This window comes from Leptopilina heterotoma, unplaced genomic scaffold (genome assembly GCF_015476425.1).
Source record: "Leptopilina heterotoma isolate Lh14 unplaced genomic scaffold, ASM1547642v1 Lhet_279, whole genome shotgun sequence".
In the NCBI taxonomy this organism is placed as follows: Eukaryota; Metazoa; Arthropoda; class Insecta; order Hymenoptera; family Figitidae; genus Leptopilina; species Leptopilina heterotoma.
Genome location: NW_025110987.1, coordinates 745227 through 764929, shown reverse-complemented (window position 1 = coordinate 764929; position 19703 = coordinate 745227). Strand labels below are relative to the sequence as shown.

At 28.9% G+C, this 19703-nt stretch overlaps 1 protein-coding gene across 3 annotated transcripts in view; it reads right to left on the bottom strand.

Annotated features, from left to right (window-relative positions):
* LOC122504124 (gamma-aminobutyric acid type B receptor subunit 1) overlaps positions 1 to 19703 on the bottom strand; it is a 483822-nt gene that overhangs the window by 100728 nt on the left and 363391 nt on the right. The window contains exon 12 of one of the 3 annotated variants that reach the window (XM_043615048.1): positions 16436 to 18003. The exons of the other annotated variants lie outside the window; for them this stretch is intronic. Within the exon in view, the coding sequence (XP_043470983.1) occupies positions 17972 to 18003 (32 nt within the window). The 3' untranslated portion in view covers positions 16436 to 17971. Of the gene's footprint in view, positions 1 to 16435; positions 18004 to 19703 lie in introns of those variants that run through there. 3 annotated transcript variants of the gene reach the window in all.

Genomic DNA, 19703 nt, shown 5'->3' with positions numbered 1-19703 from the left:
TAACCACAATATCTCGTTTTTTGACATGGCAAAGAGTTTTAAAATATTTACCACATTTAAATATTTACAAAGAAACATTTTCTCAAAATATGAAGAAAATCTATTGAAAATCAATTTTTTTCAAAAGTAGCAGTCGGAGATATGGGCATATCTCTAGAACTTTTAAACTTTATGTTTCCGTTTACTATTATATTTTAAAAATTATAAAATTAATTTTGCAGTACCATAATTTGATAAATTATTGTGCTCTTTAAATATACCTTGTGTATAATAATTATTTTAATTAGGTAGGGAACGACAAAAGTAAGTAAAAGTGTCGAATAATCGCCAGTTTCTCGTGTGTGACATTGACTGTTTTTTCAGTTTATATGGTATAACTTTTTTAACGAGTCATTATATATTTTGTGACTTATGGTATATGTAGTGGGGAGAATAAGGAACCAAAAAATCATTGAGACAATGATGTGCCTCAATTAAGATAAAAATAGTGTACCTTCAAACTTGCGAGACACCTTTTCTTAAATTTTGACAATTTAGCAATTAACTTGATATAAACTTTTTAACAAAGATTTTTAAGTAACCATAAAACGGGGTTACATTGTCTACATAATAAGAAGTAATTTGAACCCTTACAGGAATATGTGCCACTTATACATTAGGAATGCAGTGACTTCAAAAGTTAAATTTAAAAACGACACTCATAATAAAAACCTACATTTTTGAAGGGCATATGTTGAATTTGACTTCTAATCACTTTTAACTCATTGTAATCTCTTCTCGTACATTATAAAAGTATACAGAAAAATCGTTAACCTCTACACTATTCATAAAAAGAATTTATCTAAGAAAGAATATGAGCTTCTACTGTCATAATCATTGCTTCATGGAAAAAGAAAGCATTAAACTCGCAAGTTTGCCTAAAATTGATTATATATAGGTTTCTGGGGTCCTCTGATTACAAATCTGAAGTTAGTTAAAAAAAAATTTAAATGGCGAATCCAAAATGGCGGACGAAATTTTAGAAAAATTATCAGATTTTAATATCTTTTGACATTTAAGAGTTTCCTGTTTTGCTGATTACGAATTTGAAATAATTTTAAAAAAATTTTAAATAGAAAATCCAATATAGTGGATACATTTCTGAAAAATCAAATCTTTTTGCATTATTTTTTTTTAACTTCTCTTTGTTATATAATGATTTGACTGTAATTCAAGAATTGTTAAAAAAAATTTACTAGACTTATATAGATAATAGGACTTAAAATTTTGGAAATTTTAACAGTATTAAAGAATTTTAAAGATAACAAGAACACAGGCACACAAAAAAAGTCAAAACCCAGAGGTCACACCCCCCTATCCCAATGTTTCTGGGGTCGCTAAAACCGAATATGACCATGAAAAATTTTTTTCATCGGCCATTTTCCCGCTACCACCCCCTTACACCTGCTCCCGGGGGTTGGAATTTCAGTTTAAAAAAAAATTGGAGTAGGGTGACTATTCCTATGTTTTTTGGGTCGCTAAAACCAAAAAAGACTACCAAAACAAATTCTTCCCTCCCTTAACCCCCTACAACCCCAGGGTGAGGAGTCGAAATTCGAATTTTCACGAAAAGTCGATTTCGGTCTCTAAACCTACGTTTTTTGGATCGCTGAAACCAAAAAAGACTACCAAAATCAAATCCTTTCCACCCTCAACCCCCTACAACCCTCTTCAATAATTTTTTCAAATAAAACGGATCGATTTTTGGGAAATTGAAAATTAAATATTAATTATAAAAAATTATTGTAGAGGGTCTTTTTTGGTTTTAGCGACCCAAAAAACATAGGAATAGACACCCTACTCCACTTTTTTTAAACTGAAATTTCAACCCTCGGGAGCAGGTGTAAGGGGGTGGTAGCGGAAAAAATAGCCGATGAAAAAAATTTTAATGGTCATATTCGGTTTCAGCGACCCCAAAAACATGGGGATAGGGGGGGTGTGACCTCTGAGTTTTGACTTTTTTTTGTGCCTGTGGAATAATTTAATTTTAAATTATTCATTTAATTTATTATTTAAACTAGTTGTCGTACCCGTCTTCGACGGGTTTTAGTTTCTACTAATATATTTGAACAGGTGTCTACCAATTGGGAATTTAATTTGACTATGGGAAAAACTAATAATTAGTTACCATTAACTATTACATTAGCAAAATATTACCATTTGAATCAGTAAATGACTTTTTCTATCAAATACTATTTTCAAGTAATTCAGATTTACAGAACAGTATTTGTCAATTTGTAGTACTTTATGCGTTCGTAGTATTTTAATTAATGCATTAATAATTAATACTAATTTTCCACCAACTTTTGGAGTTATGTAGAGTCTAATTCGAACTAATTGTATTGCAAGTAGGCCCCTCGTTACGACTGCTAAAATCTAAAATAAGACCTATATTGTAATCTGAAAGTAGGTCTTAAATTTTGACAAATAAAAATATTACATCAATAGAAATTAAAGCAAAAAGCAATTTTTTAAAAATGAATTAATATAATAAAACTTTTTTTAATTAGATAAGAAAATTCCCGATTTTTCTAGTCGAATTAAATTCCCGGCTATTTCTCGGGATACCTTTGCGATTAATAGACACTCTGTTAAATGTATTAGTAGAAATTATAACACGTTTTTGATTCCCACATGGGAAATCTACATGGGATCCACTTTTATAAAGGAAACCATATTGATTCCTATGTAAAACCGTATGGTATAATTTTTCCATATCCCTATTAAAAATTTCCACATGGGATTTTACATTTTACCCGTCTTTGCGTAATGCCCGGATAGAATTTTGGAAAGCAACAACATACCCCAAACATTTCTAAAATTCAAGAAGAACAATTTTAATTCATAAATAGGAATTTGTTATTTATTTTCAAAGTCATTTCTAAAACATTTCTTGAATTCAAAAAAAAGAAAATTTTGATTCATAAATCCCAATTTGCCCTAATGGCATCTTAAGGACTTTCTGTGTCCCAGTGCCCGCTGAAGTCAAATTTCAGTATTATTGATACTTTTACTGTATACCCTTTATATTGAACATAAATATTTTATTTTCTACGTTAAATATGACAATACATACTATGAAATTTTCAAACTTAAAACCTGAAAATATCAATATAGAAATTGTTTGCAAACTCTCACGTTAATTGATTTTAGAAAATTTGTAATCAGCATCAAATTCATGGCTCTAAACTTTTTAATAAAATAAATATAATGAATGTAATTAAAAATTTAAAAACATCAATCGATATCACTACCAACTTAATAAAAAATTAAACAATATTCAACAAAAAAAATTAATTAAAAATTTTGTCGAAAATCAAAAATATGATTTTGGCTTAAAAATTCGGATATATTATTTATATTTCATTTTTATAGTGAAAATTAGTTGTATTTATATTAAAAAGTAGCTACAAAAAGTGTCACATCAATTTGACAAAAATTTAAAAAATTTGCATTTTTTTTTGATTTTTTGAATTTTGTGAAAAAAGCTATAACTTTTGTTCAGCTTAATATTTTTTAATCGGATATGGCTATAAATTTAAGTTAGACTCAGACCAAAGAGACTGTAAAGTTTTGTTTTAATCGGTCAAGTATCCTTTGTGTTTATCCCGGACAAAATATTGCGTACAGACATACATACATACATACATACACACAGACATACATACATACATACATACATACATACATACATACATACATAATTTTTTTTATTGTCATTTTTGGAATTCTTACTACTCGAATAGAAAAACTAAACATGAAATTTCAAATTCTATGCAATGTACAGACAAAAGTCTGATCTTATTTATAAAGATTTTATTCTGTTTTTAGAATTATTGTAAACTTCTTTTTTTCTAAGTTTCCATAGTAATATTATTTTTAATGTGTCAAAATGTTTTGATTGCCGAATGTAGATATTATGTATTTTATTTAAATAATATTAATTATGGATAAAGAAAGGGAAGTAAAACTTTCAATTAAACGTTATTTATTTTTTGTTCATACTGTTTGTACTTTTAATATAAAATAAAACTAGAAAATTTTTTAGAATATTAAAATAATTATATCTCGTGGTTATTTATTTACTTCTATTGCTTTTTAATTATAATTAATGCCAAAATATTTTTAAATAGTATTTAAAATGTCAATAATTTTTATGACATTTTGAAACCACTTTTAAAATTTTTAAAAATCTAAATTCAGATTCATAATAATTAGCGTCCCCAAAAACCCCTTCTTCTGTTTAAATTGAAATATATTTTAAATTTTCATCGGCCATATTGGATCCGCCATTTGGAATTTTCGAAATCCGACTACAGAATCATAATCAGCGACCCCAAAAACCCATAAATATCCAATGCTATGGAAATCCATTAATTTTTTAAAAATTTCGTCCGCCATCTTGGATCCGCTATTTTGAATTTTAAAAAGTTAACATCATATTCGTAATCAGCTACCCTAAAAACCCCAAGATACCGATTGATGTGAAAATCCAACTTTATGAAAAATCTATGCATTTAGAAACATTTTCTTGGGGTTAAACTCATACACAGGGGGGGTTAACAATGTGTAGAAATGAGTATCGCAAGGTTTTTTCTTCTATTTGATCAATGCACAAAACAATAAAATTAATTTCAAGAATGTGCCTTGAAAAGAAAAATTAAGTTTTCCAATACCTAATAGTTTAAAAGTTCTAGAAATATGCTCATATACCTAAAATTATTTATTTAAAAATTAATTTTTTTATTAACTTTATTTTTATTTCAAATTACATATTTGTCCTGAAAAATGTGTGAATTTCGTAAAAATCCACAAACAATATTCCGAGATATTTAAAATTATATATGAGGCATTCCATTTCAAAACGACCCCCTTCGTAAACAATTGCCAATGTAAGACAATTTTTAAATGAATATTTCTTCCATTCTGTAGAACCAAATTACTTTTTATATTAGTGATTTCGAAAGTAGAATTTCTGAACTTTCTGATAATAAAAATATATATTTTTTTAATAATTTAATTTAAATAGAAAATTGAGTTTAAAAGTTAAACTTTGAAAAATCTCAAAACACGTTACCTCCGATTTTAATAAATTTAATATCAAACGAAAGCTTGAATATTCTTCTTTTTATTTATCAAACGATAATAATGGACATTTCAGTGGATTTTGAGAAAATAATTAAATTTTACAAACATTTAGAAGGTTATATTGAGAAAACCATTTATTAAGTATAGGGCGGCATTTGTTTTTCCCAATTTATGCATAATAACCTTCTAAATGTCTGTAAAATTTAATTATTTTCTCAAAATCCACTGAAATGTCCATTATTATCGTTTGATAAATAAAAAGAACAATATTCAAGCTTTCGTTTGATATGAATTTTATTAAAATCGGAGGTAACGTGTTTTGAGATTTTTCAAAGTTTAACTTTTAAACTCAATTTTCTATTTAAATTAAATTATTAAAAAAATGTATTTTTTTCTTATTAGAAAGTTCAGAAATTCTACTTTCGAAATCACTAATATAAAAAGTAATTTGGTTCTACAGAATGGAAGAAATATTCATTTAAAAATAGTCTTACATTGGCAATTGTTTACGAAGGGGGTCGTTTTGAAATGGAATGCCTCATATATATATTATATTTTCGGTATAGCTATACAGAAAAGAACCATTTTCTTTAAAGAAACATTGAAAATTACTGCAAAAATTAAATAAAATCTCTTTTTTTACATTCAATCAGTTTTTGGGTCCATTAATTATTCACACATTCACTTTATTATTTTTGTATTTGTTTTTTTAGATGAAAAGGAAACTTTTTCAGCCCGGCACTCATTGATATTAAACAATTTTACAAAAATGGCCAGGCTAATACACACATTCAAACAGTAAATTATATAACGGAATTTGCAAAATAAAAGTCAATATTAAAAATTATCAATAATAGGTACATTTAAGAAAACAGAAAACCAAAACAATTTAAAATAATAAATTATTCACAATTCGTCTCTTGACTAAATTCACTCTCTTAAAAAATAATCAGACTTTTTAATAATCTTAGGCTTATTTTAAAGACCATTTTCTACAGAATAAGAATTACTTATAGGCATTAACCTGTAATTTTTAACTTGGCAAAAGCATGACGTCAAAGTTGGACAAAAAAATTCAAAAAATTTGAAATAATATTATTAAAAGAAAAATAATTTTTGAAATTCAAACATATATTTTTATTACATTTTCTTGAAAAATCTACACCATATCATGTTTTATATATGTTCTAGAATAGTTTTTAGTACAAAAAATTAATTTCAAATTTTTCCAATTTTTTTGTCTAATTTTGACGTCATGCTTATTCCAAGTTAAAAATGACAGGTTAATGCCTATAAGTAATTCTTATTCCGTAGAAAAAGACCTTTAAAATAAGCCTAAGATTATTAAAAAGCGTTCATTATTTTAGAAGTTATTTAAATTTTTGTAAAACATTGAAAATGACGATTTTTAGGAATATCTTCTACAAATTTTGGCCAAATGACTTCTGTAAGGTCTGATTCTTTTCAAAATTTTATCGTCTTTCAAAATATAAACCAAAAAAAATTTTAGTTTTCATGAATTTTATGTTAAAAAATTTTTGTCATTCCTTTAAAAATGGGTGGACTGACAATTGCGGACGGTACTGTATAAGACCAATTTTCATAATAAAATAAACATAAAATTCTTGAACATATACAATATTTTTCTAATAATTTAGGAACAACTTACAGATTGTCCTCGGAAACTCACGCTATGATTCTTTCGATGAAGATCCTGGCAAGGTGAGTGGTTCAACCTCCAAGCAACCTCATTGATCCACATTGTGCAAACGAGCATTTTTGTTTTATGGTCATAATCCGATTAAAATAAACGACCACACTTTATAAAAATGAAACACAAAAAACAGGAATTCAATAAATAAAAGAATAAATTATATTTAAAAAAAATGAATTAAAACAAATATATTTACTAAATAGAAAAACTACCTTTCCGTGTCCTCGGCCGGCACGTGAGAGTGTAGCCGCAGCTGAATCCGTAGTCGACGAATTGCGAAAGTCAATTAATATATTATTATTCGCACTTTTCATCGACCCCGCGATTCAACCCACAAACTCCTACTTCTGCCTAATTTTAAGAGAACACGGAAATCAGACAAAATTTATTAATTGCTCAGAAGATGAACTGGTCACATCTGCCAGGAGTAAATCTCTCATGAGATTGTATCGCTTCACACTTTTGAAATTTTTCAAAATTTTTGGCGTCAATTTTGGATGAAAAATTATGTATTTTGAAAATATGACTTTAGAATCGTGATCAGCGACCCCAAAAACCCCCGAGTAAGAATTTTTAAAAGAATTTATCCACTTTTGAAATTTTTCAAAATTTTTGGCGGCCATTTTGGATGAAAAATTATTTATTTTGAAAATCTGACTTTAGAATCGTGATCAGCGACCCAAAAAACCCCCGAGTAAGAATTTTTGCGATTATACGTTAAGATGTTTTCTTGTTTGGGCCATGACGTGTATACACGTCATCCACAGTCAAGGGGTTAATTTTTCAAAAATTGAAATTTTTCCTATGCATTTTACATGTGAAAATTGAACTGTTCGGTGGCACCTGTTAATATCAATATTTTTTAAAATAGAAAAAGACGTGTTAATTATTTTTGGCATTGGAACAAATTACGAGGGTTTCTTTCTTCTTCCTACGAAAAATTTTTTTTGGGCTACCTTATTTATGATTGATAAACTATGAGTTCTATAAACAATATATATTGTTTTAATATATAATGAATATAGGTATCATGAATTACAACTATGGATTTAAATAATGTTATATTTTATTAAGAGAAAGTTAAATGTGGTTACAATTTTGGTTTTTACAAGTTACAAATTTTTTTATTGTTAAAATATAATACGTGAAATTATTTTATTCCAAATTTTAAATTTAAAACTAAGTTACCCGTTTTCCCTCGAATGTATTCGTCATATTTCAGAATAAATTTAATTAAATCGTTTTGAAATCAAACAAAACTATATATATCTACTTCGAAAAAGGAAATCCAATAGCGTCAAAAAAATTTGCTATTAAGACTAAAAAATAATGACCGAAAAACTTAAAAATCCGAAGAACGTTTTTTTCTGACACCTCTAAAAACAATTGACCGCTTCTGATTCTATGTCGAATTCATGAAACTATACGAAAGTTCGTTAACATAAGTTGAATGTTTAGTACTATTCACAGTACAGATTAGCTCAGTCGGATAGATGCCTCGCTTGGCGGTCGTTTAAGGACCAAGGGTAAGTACCCTTGGTTCGCGCCCATTTGGCTTGGTATTTTTCCGGCATGTGAGACAATCTGTTTGACGTCGAGGTATAATGATGTCCACCGTCGATTAGCCTAGTAGAAAAATTTGGTGGCGCTAGCATGGTGCTACTCTTGCGTTCCATTGCGCTGTAGTGGCGCTGAGAGCATTTGAAACACTTTTGTAGTCTAGCGCCTTTCTCGCATTCTGCTTGCAGTGCTAGAATGAACATAACCTCACCTGCCAAAACTTTATTTGGCGAATTAAAAAATGATTCCTATGTCATTTCTTTTGACGAATATAATTTAAAAAATCGTGTACATATAAAAAATATTTACTAATTATCTGCCTACAATAAAGTTTTAACGTATTTGAAGAGTTACACGTTTCGTTTAAAGTTATAGTAAGATTTTAATTCAGAAAACGGCAACCTTTTCTTAATCCTAAGTCTAATCAAAATGTTGATCATTATTTGATGTATAAAACTGTTTTTTAAATATGGAAATTTTAAGAACAAATTATTATTCAATTTCCATAAAAAATTATTTATTTCTTTACAGTAACAGTGTCAAAAATAGTTACACATGTTAAACATTGAAATTAAAATTTTTGAAATTAACCAATTTCATTTATAATAATAATAATAACTGCAAAAATTAAGTTCCTATTTAAAATTAGTAAATCTTTTCTGTCAGGTCAATTAAAAATAAAGAAAAAATAAATCCAGTTTGAGGTTATGTTTTCTAATTCGAATGAAGAAAAATTAATAATATATTTGATCAATCAAAAAGTATTTATTGTTATTCTTGGTGATAAATCTTTAGATTAATTACTTAAAATATATTTAAAAATTTTCTTGGAGGTTGAATAAAGCATTCATATACTAAAAATTCTTTTATATATAAGTGTATAAATTAACGAATGAACAAAAAATTTTTAATGCAATATTAATTTATATTTAAATTTAATACAATTACAAATAAGACATTCCACGCCAAACCAACATATCGTCAAAATTCACATTTTTTATTTGGATCAAACATTTTTTATCTTTTAGTACTAGTTGAAAAAGAGCTTCATGATTTTTTTCAAATTTTTTTACCCAGCCGTTTACAAGATACGAATTTTTCAAAATTTTACGTTTTGAAAAAAAAATTTTTTTTGAATGCTCATAACTTCTACAAATGTGGATCGATTTCAAACTTTTTTATATGAAAATTTTTTTTTTTCATAAACTTTTTAAAAATTTTATGAAAAATATTTTTCAAAAATTTTTTACTGCATTTTTAAAAATTTCAAGATTAAAATTTAATTTTCAAATCTGTTTGTATACTTCGATTTTCTTTTAAAAAATTCCAAAAAAACTACTTCCCTTTATGCAAATTTTAAGCCTTGTCCCGTCGTGGATTTTTACTAGTTTTTCAGAATTTTTTTAAATTATCGAAATTCAGTATTTACTCATTCAGCCGCTGCATTGTGCAACAAACTGATTTTACAGGATTCAGTTTTGCCTAAACTGAGAGAAATTTCTTCATAAAATAGTATTGAAATACTCAACCCGCTTCGCTTGCCCTCTATCGTGAGTTTTTGTTATGAAAACTTAATGAATTAGCTCAGCAATCATACCAATGGCGTATGTGATATGTATAGACAAGAAATATTTAAGATTTGTTAAAATTTAATATCATAAAACAATAAAATAACATTTTAAAAAATTTATTGTTTCGGATCACTAAACTTTTGATGGAATCGTATTTTAATTGATATTACACTGAACTATAGCCATATTTGTACATATTTCTTGTCTATACATATCACATACGCCATTGGTATGATTGTTGAGCTAAATCACTAAGTTTTCATAACAAAAACTCACGATAGAGGGCAAGCGAAGCGGGTTGAGTATTTCAATACTATTTTATGAAGAAATTTCTCTCAGTTCAGGCAAAACTGAATCCTGTAAAATCAGTTTGTTGCACAATGCAGCGTCTGAATGAGTAAATACTTAATTTCGATAATTTAAAAAAATTCTGAAAAACTAGTAAAAATCATATACCCACGACGGGACAAGGCTTAAAATTTGCGTAAAGAGAAGTAGTTTTTTTGGAATTTTTTTCATATAAGAAAGTTTAAAATCGATTCACATTTTTAAAAGTTATGAGCATTCAAAAAAAATTTTTTTTTAAAAACGTAAAATTTTGAAAAATTCGTATCTTGTAAACGGCTGGGTAAAAAAATTTGAAAAAAATCATGAAGCTCTTTTTCAACTAGTACTAAAAGATAAAAAATGTTTGATCCAAATAAAAAATGTGAATTTTGACGATATGTTGGTTTGGCGTGGAATGTCTCATATATATAAATACGTAAAGTCCTTTACTATTATTGTTTTTAAATGCCACAATATTCTACAAGCAAATATTTACTTTTACTTTAAAAATAAAAACAAACACCTATGACTCTTTATGCAACAGAAATTTGAAGTTATGTTGCATTCTAGCGGAAAGTGCTCGCGCCTTGTAAGGCGCTAGAAGACGTCGGCGAGGTAAACTGCCATGCAAATTCCAGTGGTGGCGCTAGCATATATCTAGGCTTCCATTAAATTTTTCTACCTGGGTATTGTCCGGTACACACCATTAGAACTCGACTGCCGATAAACCGGTTGTACTCAGGAGAGGTTTTCTACAGTTTCCCTCTCCACTGGCGAGAAAACCCATTAGACGGGTGGTTCAGGCAAATGCGAGTACTACTAATTTTCAAGTCGCTTTGTAGGCGCAAAATTTAGTATTAAGTTTGTCAGGGAAAAAGAACGATGCTAAAAAATGGTCAAAATTTGCCCCCAAAGGGGATTGTAAAAGAAGTATATGTTTTTATAGATTTTGACCTGCTGAATCCGAAAATCACCCTTAGAAAGTTCTAAACCTTGGGGAAAGGGTTGAAAAACCACCCTCAACTCAGTGACACCATTTTTAATTCTAATGTATTTGTGAAAGAGTTATACTCACCAATAACAAATAAGCAACTATTGTTACATCCACCATTAACTCAACAACCTTTAATCATGATCAGAAACCATCCCTATATCATCCCTAAAAAAATTACCTCCAAAGTTACAAATTAAAAACCAAATTATTTTGCTATTTATGACACTTTAAATAAATATTTGATAGAGTAATAATCAATTTATTTAAGCAATAAAGAAAAAACATAAAATATTCAAACCTTGAAGGTAAAGTCTTTGGTTGTCCAATCAATAAAGATCAGGGCTAAGGGATCCAACCAATAAAGGTAAGATACATTGTTGCCCAATCATTGAAGATTAGGGTTATCAGGTCCAACCACTAAAGGTAAGAAACGTTGTTGACCAATTAATGAAGATCAGGGTTATCAGGTCCAACCACTGAAGGTAAGAAACATTGTTGACCAGTCAATGAAGATCAGGTTTATGGGATCCAACCACTAAAGGTAAGAAACATTGTTTCCAATCATTGAAGATCAGGGTTATCAGGTCCAACAACTGAAGATAACATACATTATTGTCCAATCAATGAAGATCAGGGTTAACCACTGAAGGTAAGAAACATTGTTGTCTAATGAGTAGTTGGACCTGATAACCCTGATCTTCATGGATTAGACAACAATGTTTTTTACCTTCAGTAGTTAGACCTAGTAACCCTGATCTTCATTGATTCGTCCACAATGTTTCTTACGTTAAGTGGTTGGACCTGATAACATTGATCTTGATTGAGTGGTCAACAATGTTTCTTACTTTCAGTGGTTGCACCTGATAACCCTTTTCTTTATTGATTGGGCAACAATGTATTTTACCTTCATTGGTTGGACCTGATAACCCTTACCTTTTTTGATTGGACTACATTTTTTCTTACCTTCAGTGGTTGGATCCCATAATCCTGATCTTCATTGATTGGACAACAATGTATCTTACCTTTAGTGGTTTGACCTGATAACTCTGATCTTCATTGATTGACCAACAAGGTATCTTACCTTCAGTGGTTGGACCTGAATCCCTGATCTTCATTGATTGGTCAACAATGTTTCTTACCGTCTGTGGTTGGACCTGATAACCCTGATCTTCATTGATTGGACAACAATGTATCTTACCTTCAGTGGTTTGATCCCTTAGCCCTGATTGGACAAGCAAAGACTTTACCTTCAAGGTTTGAATATTTTATGTGTTTTCTTTATTGATTGATATAAATTGATTATCACCATATCAAATGTTTATTTAAAGTGTCATAAATATCAAAATAACTTGGTTTTTAATTTGTAACTTCGGAGGTAATTTTTTTAGGGATGATATAGGGATGGTTTCTGATCATGATTAAAGGTTGTTGAGTTAATGGTGGATGCAACAATAGTTGCTTATTTGTTATTGGTAGGTATAACTCTTTAACAAAAACATTAGAATCTTTGTCCATGACATGTCGAATTTTTTTCCGTTTTTGGTTGTTTAGGGTGGTTTTTTAACATATTAAGGGGTGGCCGATATTTCTGCAGCAGTGGTAAGCGTTGTTTATTTTTGAAGGATTAATTATTGCTTTGTTATCTATCAATATATTTACGTTTTATACCTTTTTGGGGTTTTGGCATAAGGGTTTATGTATGAGGGGGTAGTTTTTTATACTGCAAGGGTCGTAATCGTGATTTAAGTTATGCGGTTGCTATTACTTATTTTATTAAATTATCGTGTAAACATTTCTTATTTACAAAATTTTTTTCACATTTTACTGTTTTTTATTGAAAACGGTATCTCTGAGTTAAGGGTGGGTTTTCAACCCTTTCCCCAAGGTATAGAACTTTCTAAGGGTGATTTTTGGATTCAGCAGGTCGAAATCTTTAAAAACATACACTTATTTTACAATCCCCTTCGGGGGCAAATTTTGACCATTTTTCAGCATCGTTCTTTGTAAGAGAAATTTACGAAAATGTAAAAACACTTGTATAGCCAAGATTTTAGGCTTAAGACGAGTGTATAAACAAATAAAATAAATAAGTTAAAATAAATGATAAAAGGAGATATTAAAAGAAGAATCTAAAATTTTAAATTGGGTTAGGGTATTTGCACCAGTGAAAGAATTGACACTAGTAACAGAACAAATTGATTATTTATCACGATATTTTACAAATTATAACATTTAGAACAATAAAAAAAATATTTTTTAGTTTCTTATTTCTTCAAAATATAGTTTATGATAAGAAAATTAATTCAATATGCAAGTTATTTCTGAAAATAATTTTAAATTTTTTGGTGGGTTATGAACATAACAAGTGAACGAAGCATAAACAGAAAAAAGGTTACAAGTTTCAGGTGCAATTAAATAATATTTCTAGGTGCGTAATCAGGAAAATATGAATAATAGTAAGTTGCAAAATTGTTTCAGAATATTTGTAACGTTTTTCATATAATTTTTTTTTATTTTTAGACACTGTATAAATATAAATTTGATATGTTCTTTTACTGGTCAACGTTCTTTCACTGGTAAAATGGACATTTTTCAATATTTGATTAAAATTTGATATATTATGTTATATTTATAAAATATGTATCATAGGCTTCAAATTCTTCAGAAATTTAACTATCCATTGCATATGATTAAAACGAAATTCAAAAATGTCAATTAAAATTAAAAAGTATCGAAAGTGTACATTTCCTTAAATGTTTTTTCACTGGTGCCACTACCCTATTAGCCAAATTGTTTAAATTTGCCCTTATGGAAGGCATTAATGTGGAATTCTACGATACGGATCTCATGATTGACTTAATGTTATAGAATCTATAGGTCAAAAAAAGGTCAAATTTGACTTAAATTTTGACGTAATGTAACGGCTTTTAAGGAGGACTTTAATGAGGAATTTATTAGGCCATTGGTCACAAATGACCTAAATTTTAACGGGGCTAAGGAGTTCGAGGGCTGCTTGAAGGTCTGAGGGGATCTATGTGAACCCTTGAAGTGTAAGTCAAGATTGTCCTTAAAATTAACCTAAATATTAAGGGGTTACGCCACCCTGAAATTTTCAAAAAAATTTATTTTTTTTTTTTGCTTAATTTCAAAGTTTATATTCTAACGAATATTTTGAGATGTCGCCGAAGACAATGTCTCACTAATTACAAAAGTTATGGTCATTAGAAGTCAGCGCGGTGGGGACGCGCCGAGAGCTGCTGGAAGCAGCGACTTTCTATTTTCGAATGGTCTAGGGGGCCCTTTCATGATTTAGGAAGGGTCCTTTTCATTGTATCCCTTCCATTCTTAAATAAAAAAAATTATGGCCCAGGAATTGCTGATTAAATAGTAAATTGAAAAATTTTCAAGTTATAATACACTAAAGTTCATTTTTTTCTTCTTTTGCGTTTTTCTCGAAACCACAATTTTCGAGACGGTGTACACGATAACTCAAAAACTATTCAATCGATTGACTTGAAAATTAATATACATCTTCCTAAATAGATTTTCCACAGAGTGACGTGGGATTTTTTTGATTGAATAATTTGAAAATTTTTTATCCAATTTTTTATACGGTAATTTTAGCCAAAAAAAAAATGTCAATTTTTGAAGTGCTTCCATTTGCGTAAAAAAATTTTTTTTTTAAAATGGCTTCGTCACTCTGTTCAAAATTTATCACTTTTTAAGAAAAATATTGTTTTACTTGTTTCTGACAAAAATTGAACTGCCAATCATGTACACCATCAAGGAGTGCTCCGGAAAAATTGATCCACGCCAATAGTTATATCTCCGCCATTTTTAATTAAAAACAATTTTTTTTTAATATTTATAAAGCTCAATATATGTACTAAAGCATCAATAAATGTAAAGAAGTCCTACCTGAAACAGTTTTATCAAAAAAATTCCTAAAAAACCATCCGATTTTCATGCGTTCAGGGTGGCGTAACCCCTTAAGGGCAGAACAGGTCAGACGGAGATTTTTAGTCAAGATTCCAACTTTAGATTAACACTAACCTTTAGATTGTTACAAATTTTGAGGGAAAAGCAGGGAAAATGGTATTTATTGTCAAGTTTTGACAGAGGGGATTTATGTGAACTCTTGAACTGTAAGTCAACATTTCCTTTCAATTTTACTCAAAATGGCATCGAAAAAATGTTTAACTTTTCGAATATGGATGAAATTATTTACTCGTGGGTTTTTAGAGTCGCGAAATTCCAATCTTTGATCAAAATTTAAAAATTCAAAATGGCAACTCTTAAACGCCTACCAAAAAATTTAAAGTTAACGGAATCTGGCTGAAAATGTTTACTTGGGTTTTTTTGGTAAATCTAATATATCCGGTGTTTTAAAAAATTGTGAAATGCGCAAAATGAAGTCAAGTTCCTTTTTGTCCTGCATTGTGTTCTCAAACATACCACAAGACGAAAGAATAATAAAGAATTTAGTAACAAATAATACATTGTTATCAAAACACAATATTCCTTTAATATTAACTGAATAAAAAAAATGTTAAACACAAAAGTAAAAAAATATATAACCGATATTTTGTAACTCCCAAAAATTTTAAACAAGTATTTTTAGCTACATTTGATTACACAGGCCTGCAAACTTAACCTTTTTTCGGTATAATGGATGCGACTAGGTGTTTCGGAAGGGAAATTTTGCGCTGAACACGAATTCTGGGTCCAAATTGCTCCTTCACGTCAAGTTTTTGAGAAAAAGTGCCTAAAACAGCGTTATTGTGCAAAATTCATGCTCTTTTAAATGAGGGATCGTCCATATATTACGTAACACTTTTTGGGGGGAGGAGGGGTCAAGCTATTTGTTACAATAAGCAAAAAAATGGCGCTAATGTATGTAACAGTGTGTTACATGGGGGAGGGGGGGTCGAAATTTTCAAAAATTAGCGTTACGTAAAAGCGACCCCAAAAACATAAAATATAAAGATATCAAGTATTTAAAAAAGAAAAAATTCAACACAAGGACAGCAACTTTTTATAATTTTCTTCATTGTATATTAGGATTTTCAAGCGATTATTTCAGGTTATATTTTTTTCAATATTCTTAAACAAAATTGTTGTAACATATTTATTTAATAGATAGACTATTACAAATTACTTGTCTCGAATTTAATGGAATCAAATTGTTATGTTTCTAAATCACCGAATTAAACTTTATTTTCTTTTACTAGTAAGTGTTCATACTATAGTAAGTTTAAATTAATGCTGATTGTACCCTCAATAGCCTTCTTTTCAAATCGACTATATTAAAATATAATTACTTCTGCTCATTCTTCTTAAATTTTGAAATAAAATGCCTTTGTTTGTATTAATATTTCAATTATAAATTTGTACAATATATAATTCAGTCTTTTAATTTTTTGAAAACTGACTTCTGATTCCTAAACAGCGACCCGGGAATGACAAGTATACACACTTTCACTAATTTTTGCTCTCTAAGAATATCTTAACATTTGAAAATCTAAGATTTTTCTCCTCACAGGTAAGGTGTTAAAATCCGTTCTTATTCACTTGTTTCACAATATCAATGTAATACACTGTACGTGAAATATAATAAATAATAAAAATGAAAGAGAATTAGAAATTGATTTCTAACGACTTTGCCACGGCGAGCGTAAGGTAGGGTAACATTTACCCTGTGTAATATTCATTCCTCGATAATTCGAATTTCTAACGCTGAATTTAACTGTAATCTTTCATAGCTACTCTGGAAAAGGTAACAAATATGTAAACAATAAAAAACATTTTTTACACATCTTATTGTTCATTTATAACTATTAGCAATATATGTACGCTGACTATAAAACACACCAATAGTTTTGTTTTTTGTATGTAGAAAAATTGAAATCATGAAGGTACTTCACTATTATCGGCTATTAAGGATAAATAATGTGTTTTACTATTATTATAATGAACTTTTTATTTGTTTAAACAATTTGTTACTGCTAATTTATAACAATTTCCAAAACAAAATAGAGAAAAGCAAATTTCTATAAATTTTGCATCTTTTATTGGTATTATTTAATGTTGAATCAATAAATTAAATTAAATATTAAATTAAATTTGCTATAGTTATTATTTAACATGGTTTAAACAATTACTTGTTGTCCTTACACGTAGAAAGAAGTTTGTAATTTCTGGATCTACTTATAATAACCGATAAATGTTAAATGTCAAATCGCTATTTTAGCAATTGTTTAAAAAAACAATTATAGTACAAAATTTCTATGATCTCAAGGTTTTTTAAAATGCAAATAAAAAATCATTACGCTCGCCGGGTTAAGAAAATTTTAAAGGGCATGCAAAAAAACTCGAGTCCATTCTGGCCCAATTCTTTAGCTTTTTAATTATTTGGAAAATTAAAAATCCATTTTTTAAGAAAAACCATATTTAATTTTTATCGAAATTTTACTAAATCTTAGAGCAACTGTTCTTTACATGTCCTGTAAATTTTACCTTGTTATCTCATAGGGTTTCAGATATAAAAAATGTAACATAACCATATATACAGCGGTAATGTTTTGGTGATTAGAGATTGCTTGGAAAAGAAGCATTTTGTTGATAATAGTCCTTTACTTATTCATTAATCGTTTCTTAAAATGACATTAACTCTCACAGTCACAGTGGATAAAAATCACCTTCTGTTATGTCTAAAAAAATTAAATATTTATTAGATTTGCTTGACGCACGTTACCTAGGGGTTTTTTGGGTTGCTAATTACGAATATGATGTCAGATTTTAAAAAAAAATTTAATTTAAGACAGTAGATCGCTGATTAAACTGATATCAGATTTGCAAAATTTTTCTAATATAAAATATCGTTTGCAATATGAAGAACAACAAAAATTAAAAATCACGCGGATTTTCTTGAAACTTATTACTCTGAATTTTTTGCTGTCAGTCATCACAAATTTAATGTCAGTTTTTCAAAATTTCTCAAATTCAAAATGCTAGATGTATTATTTTTAACAATATAGACTAAATATCACGCGGATTTGACATGAACAATTATGCCACTAAATAGTTTGTTTTCTTTTATCGAGAACAGTGACAAGTCTCTGTTTAGGAAAGGAAATTCTAATTATGACATGTTATATAAAATTTTACTTATGATAATTTACCTTCGAAAAAAATTTTTGAAGTGTTATGATTTATCGAGAAAGCAAACCGACGCACATTGATCAGAGAGACTCTATGTTACGCGACAAATGATAATTTTCATATTGCGATAAATAACCCGGGATGAAGCGATTCTTACATACAAATGTTTATCGAACTCAGAAATGATCAGTATTTTCAATGAAATTAATTTGGTAAGTCGATATATATATATATATATATATATATATATATATATATATATATATATCTCCCTATTAACATAATATCATTTCGCCACCACCGCCGCCGCACAGTGGGGCAAAATGTAGTAAGAGGCGTCAAAATTCTGTAATCACGTCAATTTTTAATGATAATGAATGCACTTTGGTGGCATGAAGCTTCAAGTATCACAGAATTTAAAACCCTTGCCGCATTTCCAAAATTCAAAATGGCGACTGTGCTGTAAGTGCCTAAATTTGGTTATTTTCGTATTTTTTAAAAGTTATGAACATTGAAACTGAAACAACTTGCACAAATAAATTCTAGAAATGTTGCTAAAGGTATATTTTGGGACTGAGGCCTATACTCGTTAAGAATCTGCATTGCAACTTTTAAAATTTAAAATGGCCGATCCAATATGGACGATCAAACGACAAAAATCCTTATAAATGCATATTAAAAGAAATTATTTTCATGAAAGTCTATACTCCAAGGTTATTTTCGCCGCTGATTACGAATCTGAGGTTAGATTTTCAAAATTTAAAATGGCCGATCCAATATGGCGGTCGAAATTATGAAAAATTAGTCAAATCATACTGATACTCAGTATTTCAACAGTTTTCGAGTCACTGATTACGAATCTGAGGTCAGATTTTCAAAATTCAAAATGGCCGATCTAATATGGCGATCGAAATTATGAAAAATTAGGCTAATCATTCTGATACTCAGTATTTCAACAGTTTTCGAGTCGCTGATTACGAATCTGAGGTCAGATTTTCAAAATTCAAAATGGCCGATCCAATATGGCGGTCGAAATTATGAAAAATTAGGCAAATCATTCTGATACTCAGTATTCCAACAGTTTTCGAGTCGCTGATTACGAATCTAAGGTCGGATTTTCAAAATCATGGCTTCACCATGGTAACAAAAGAAGTGAAAAAAAAGAATGTCTAGATAGCTATTTTTTATTTGTATGAAACTTCATGTATTCAGACAGCCTTTTTTCTTAAACTAGAGTGGACTTCGTTGA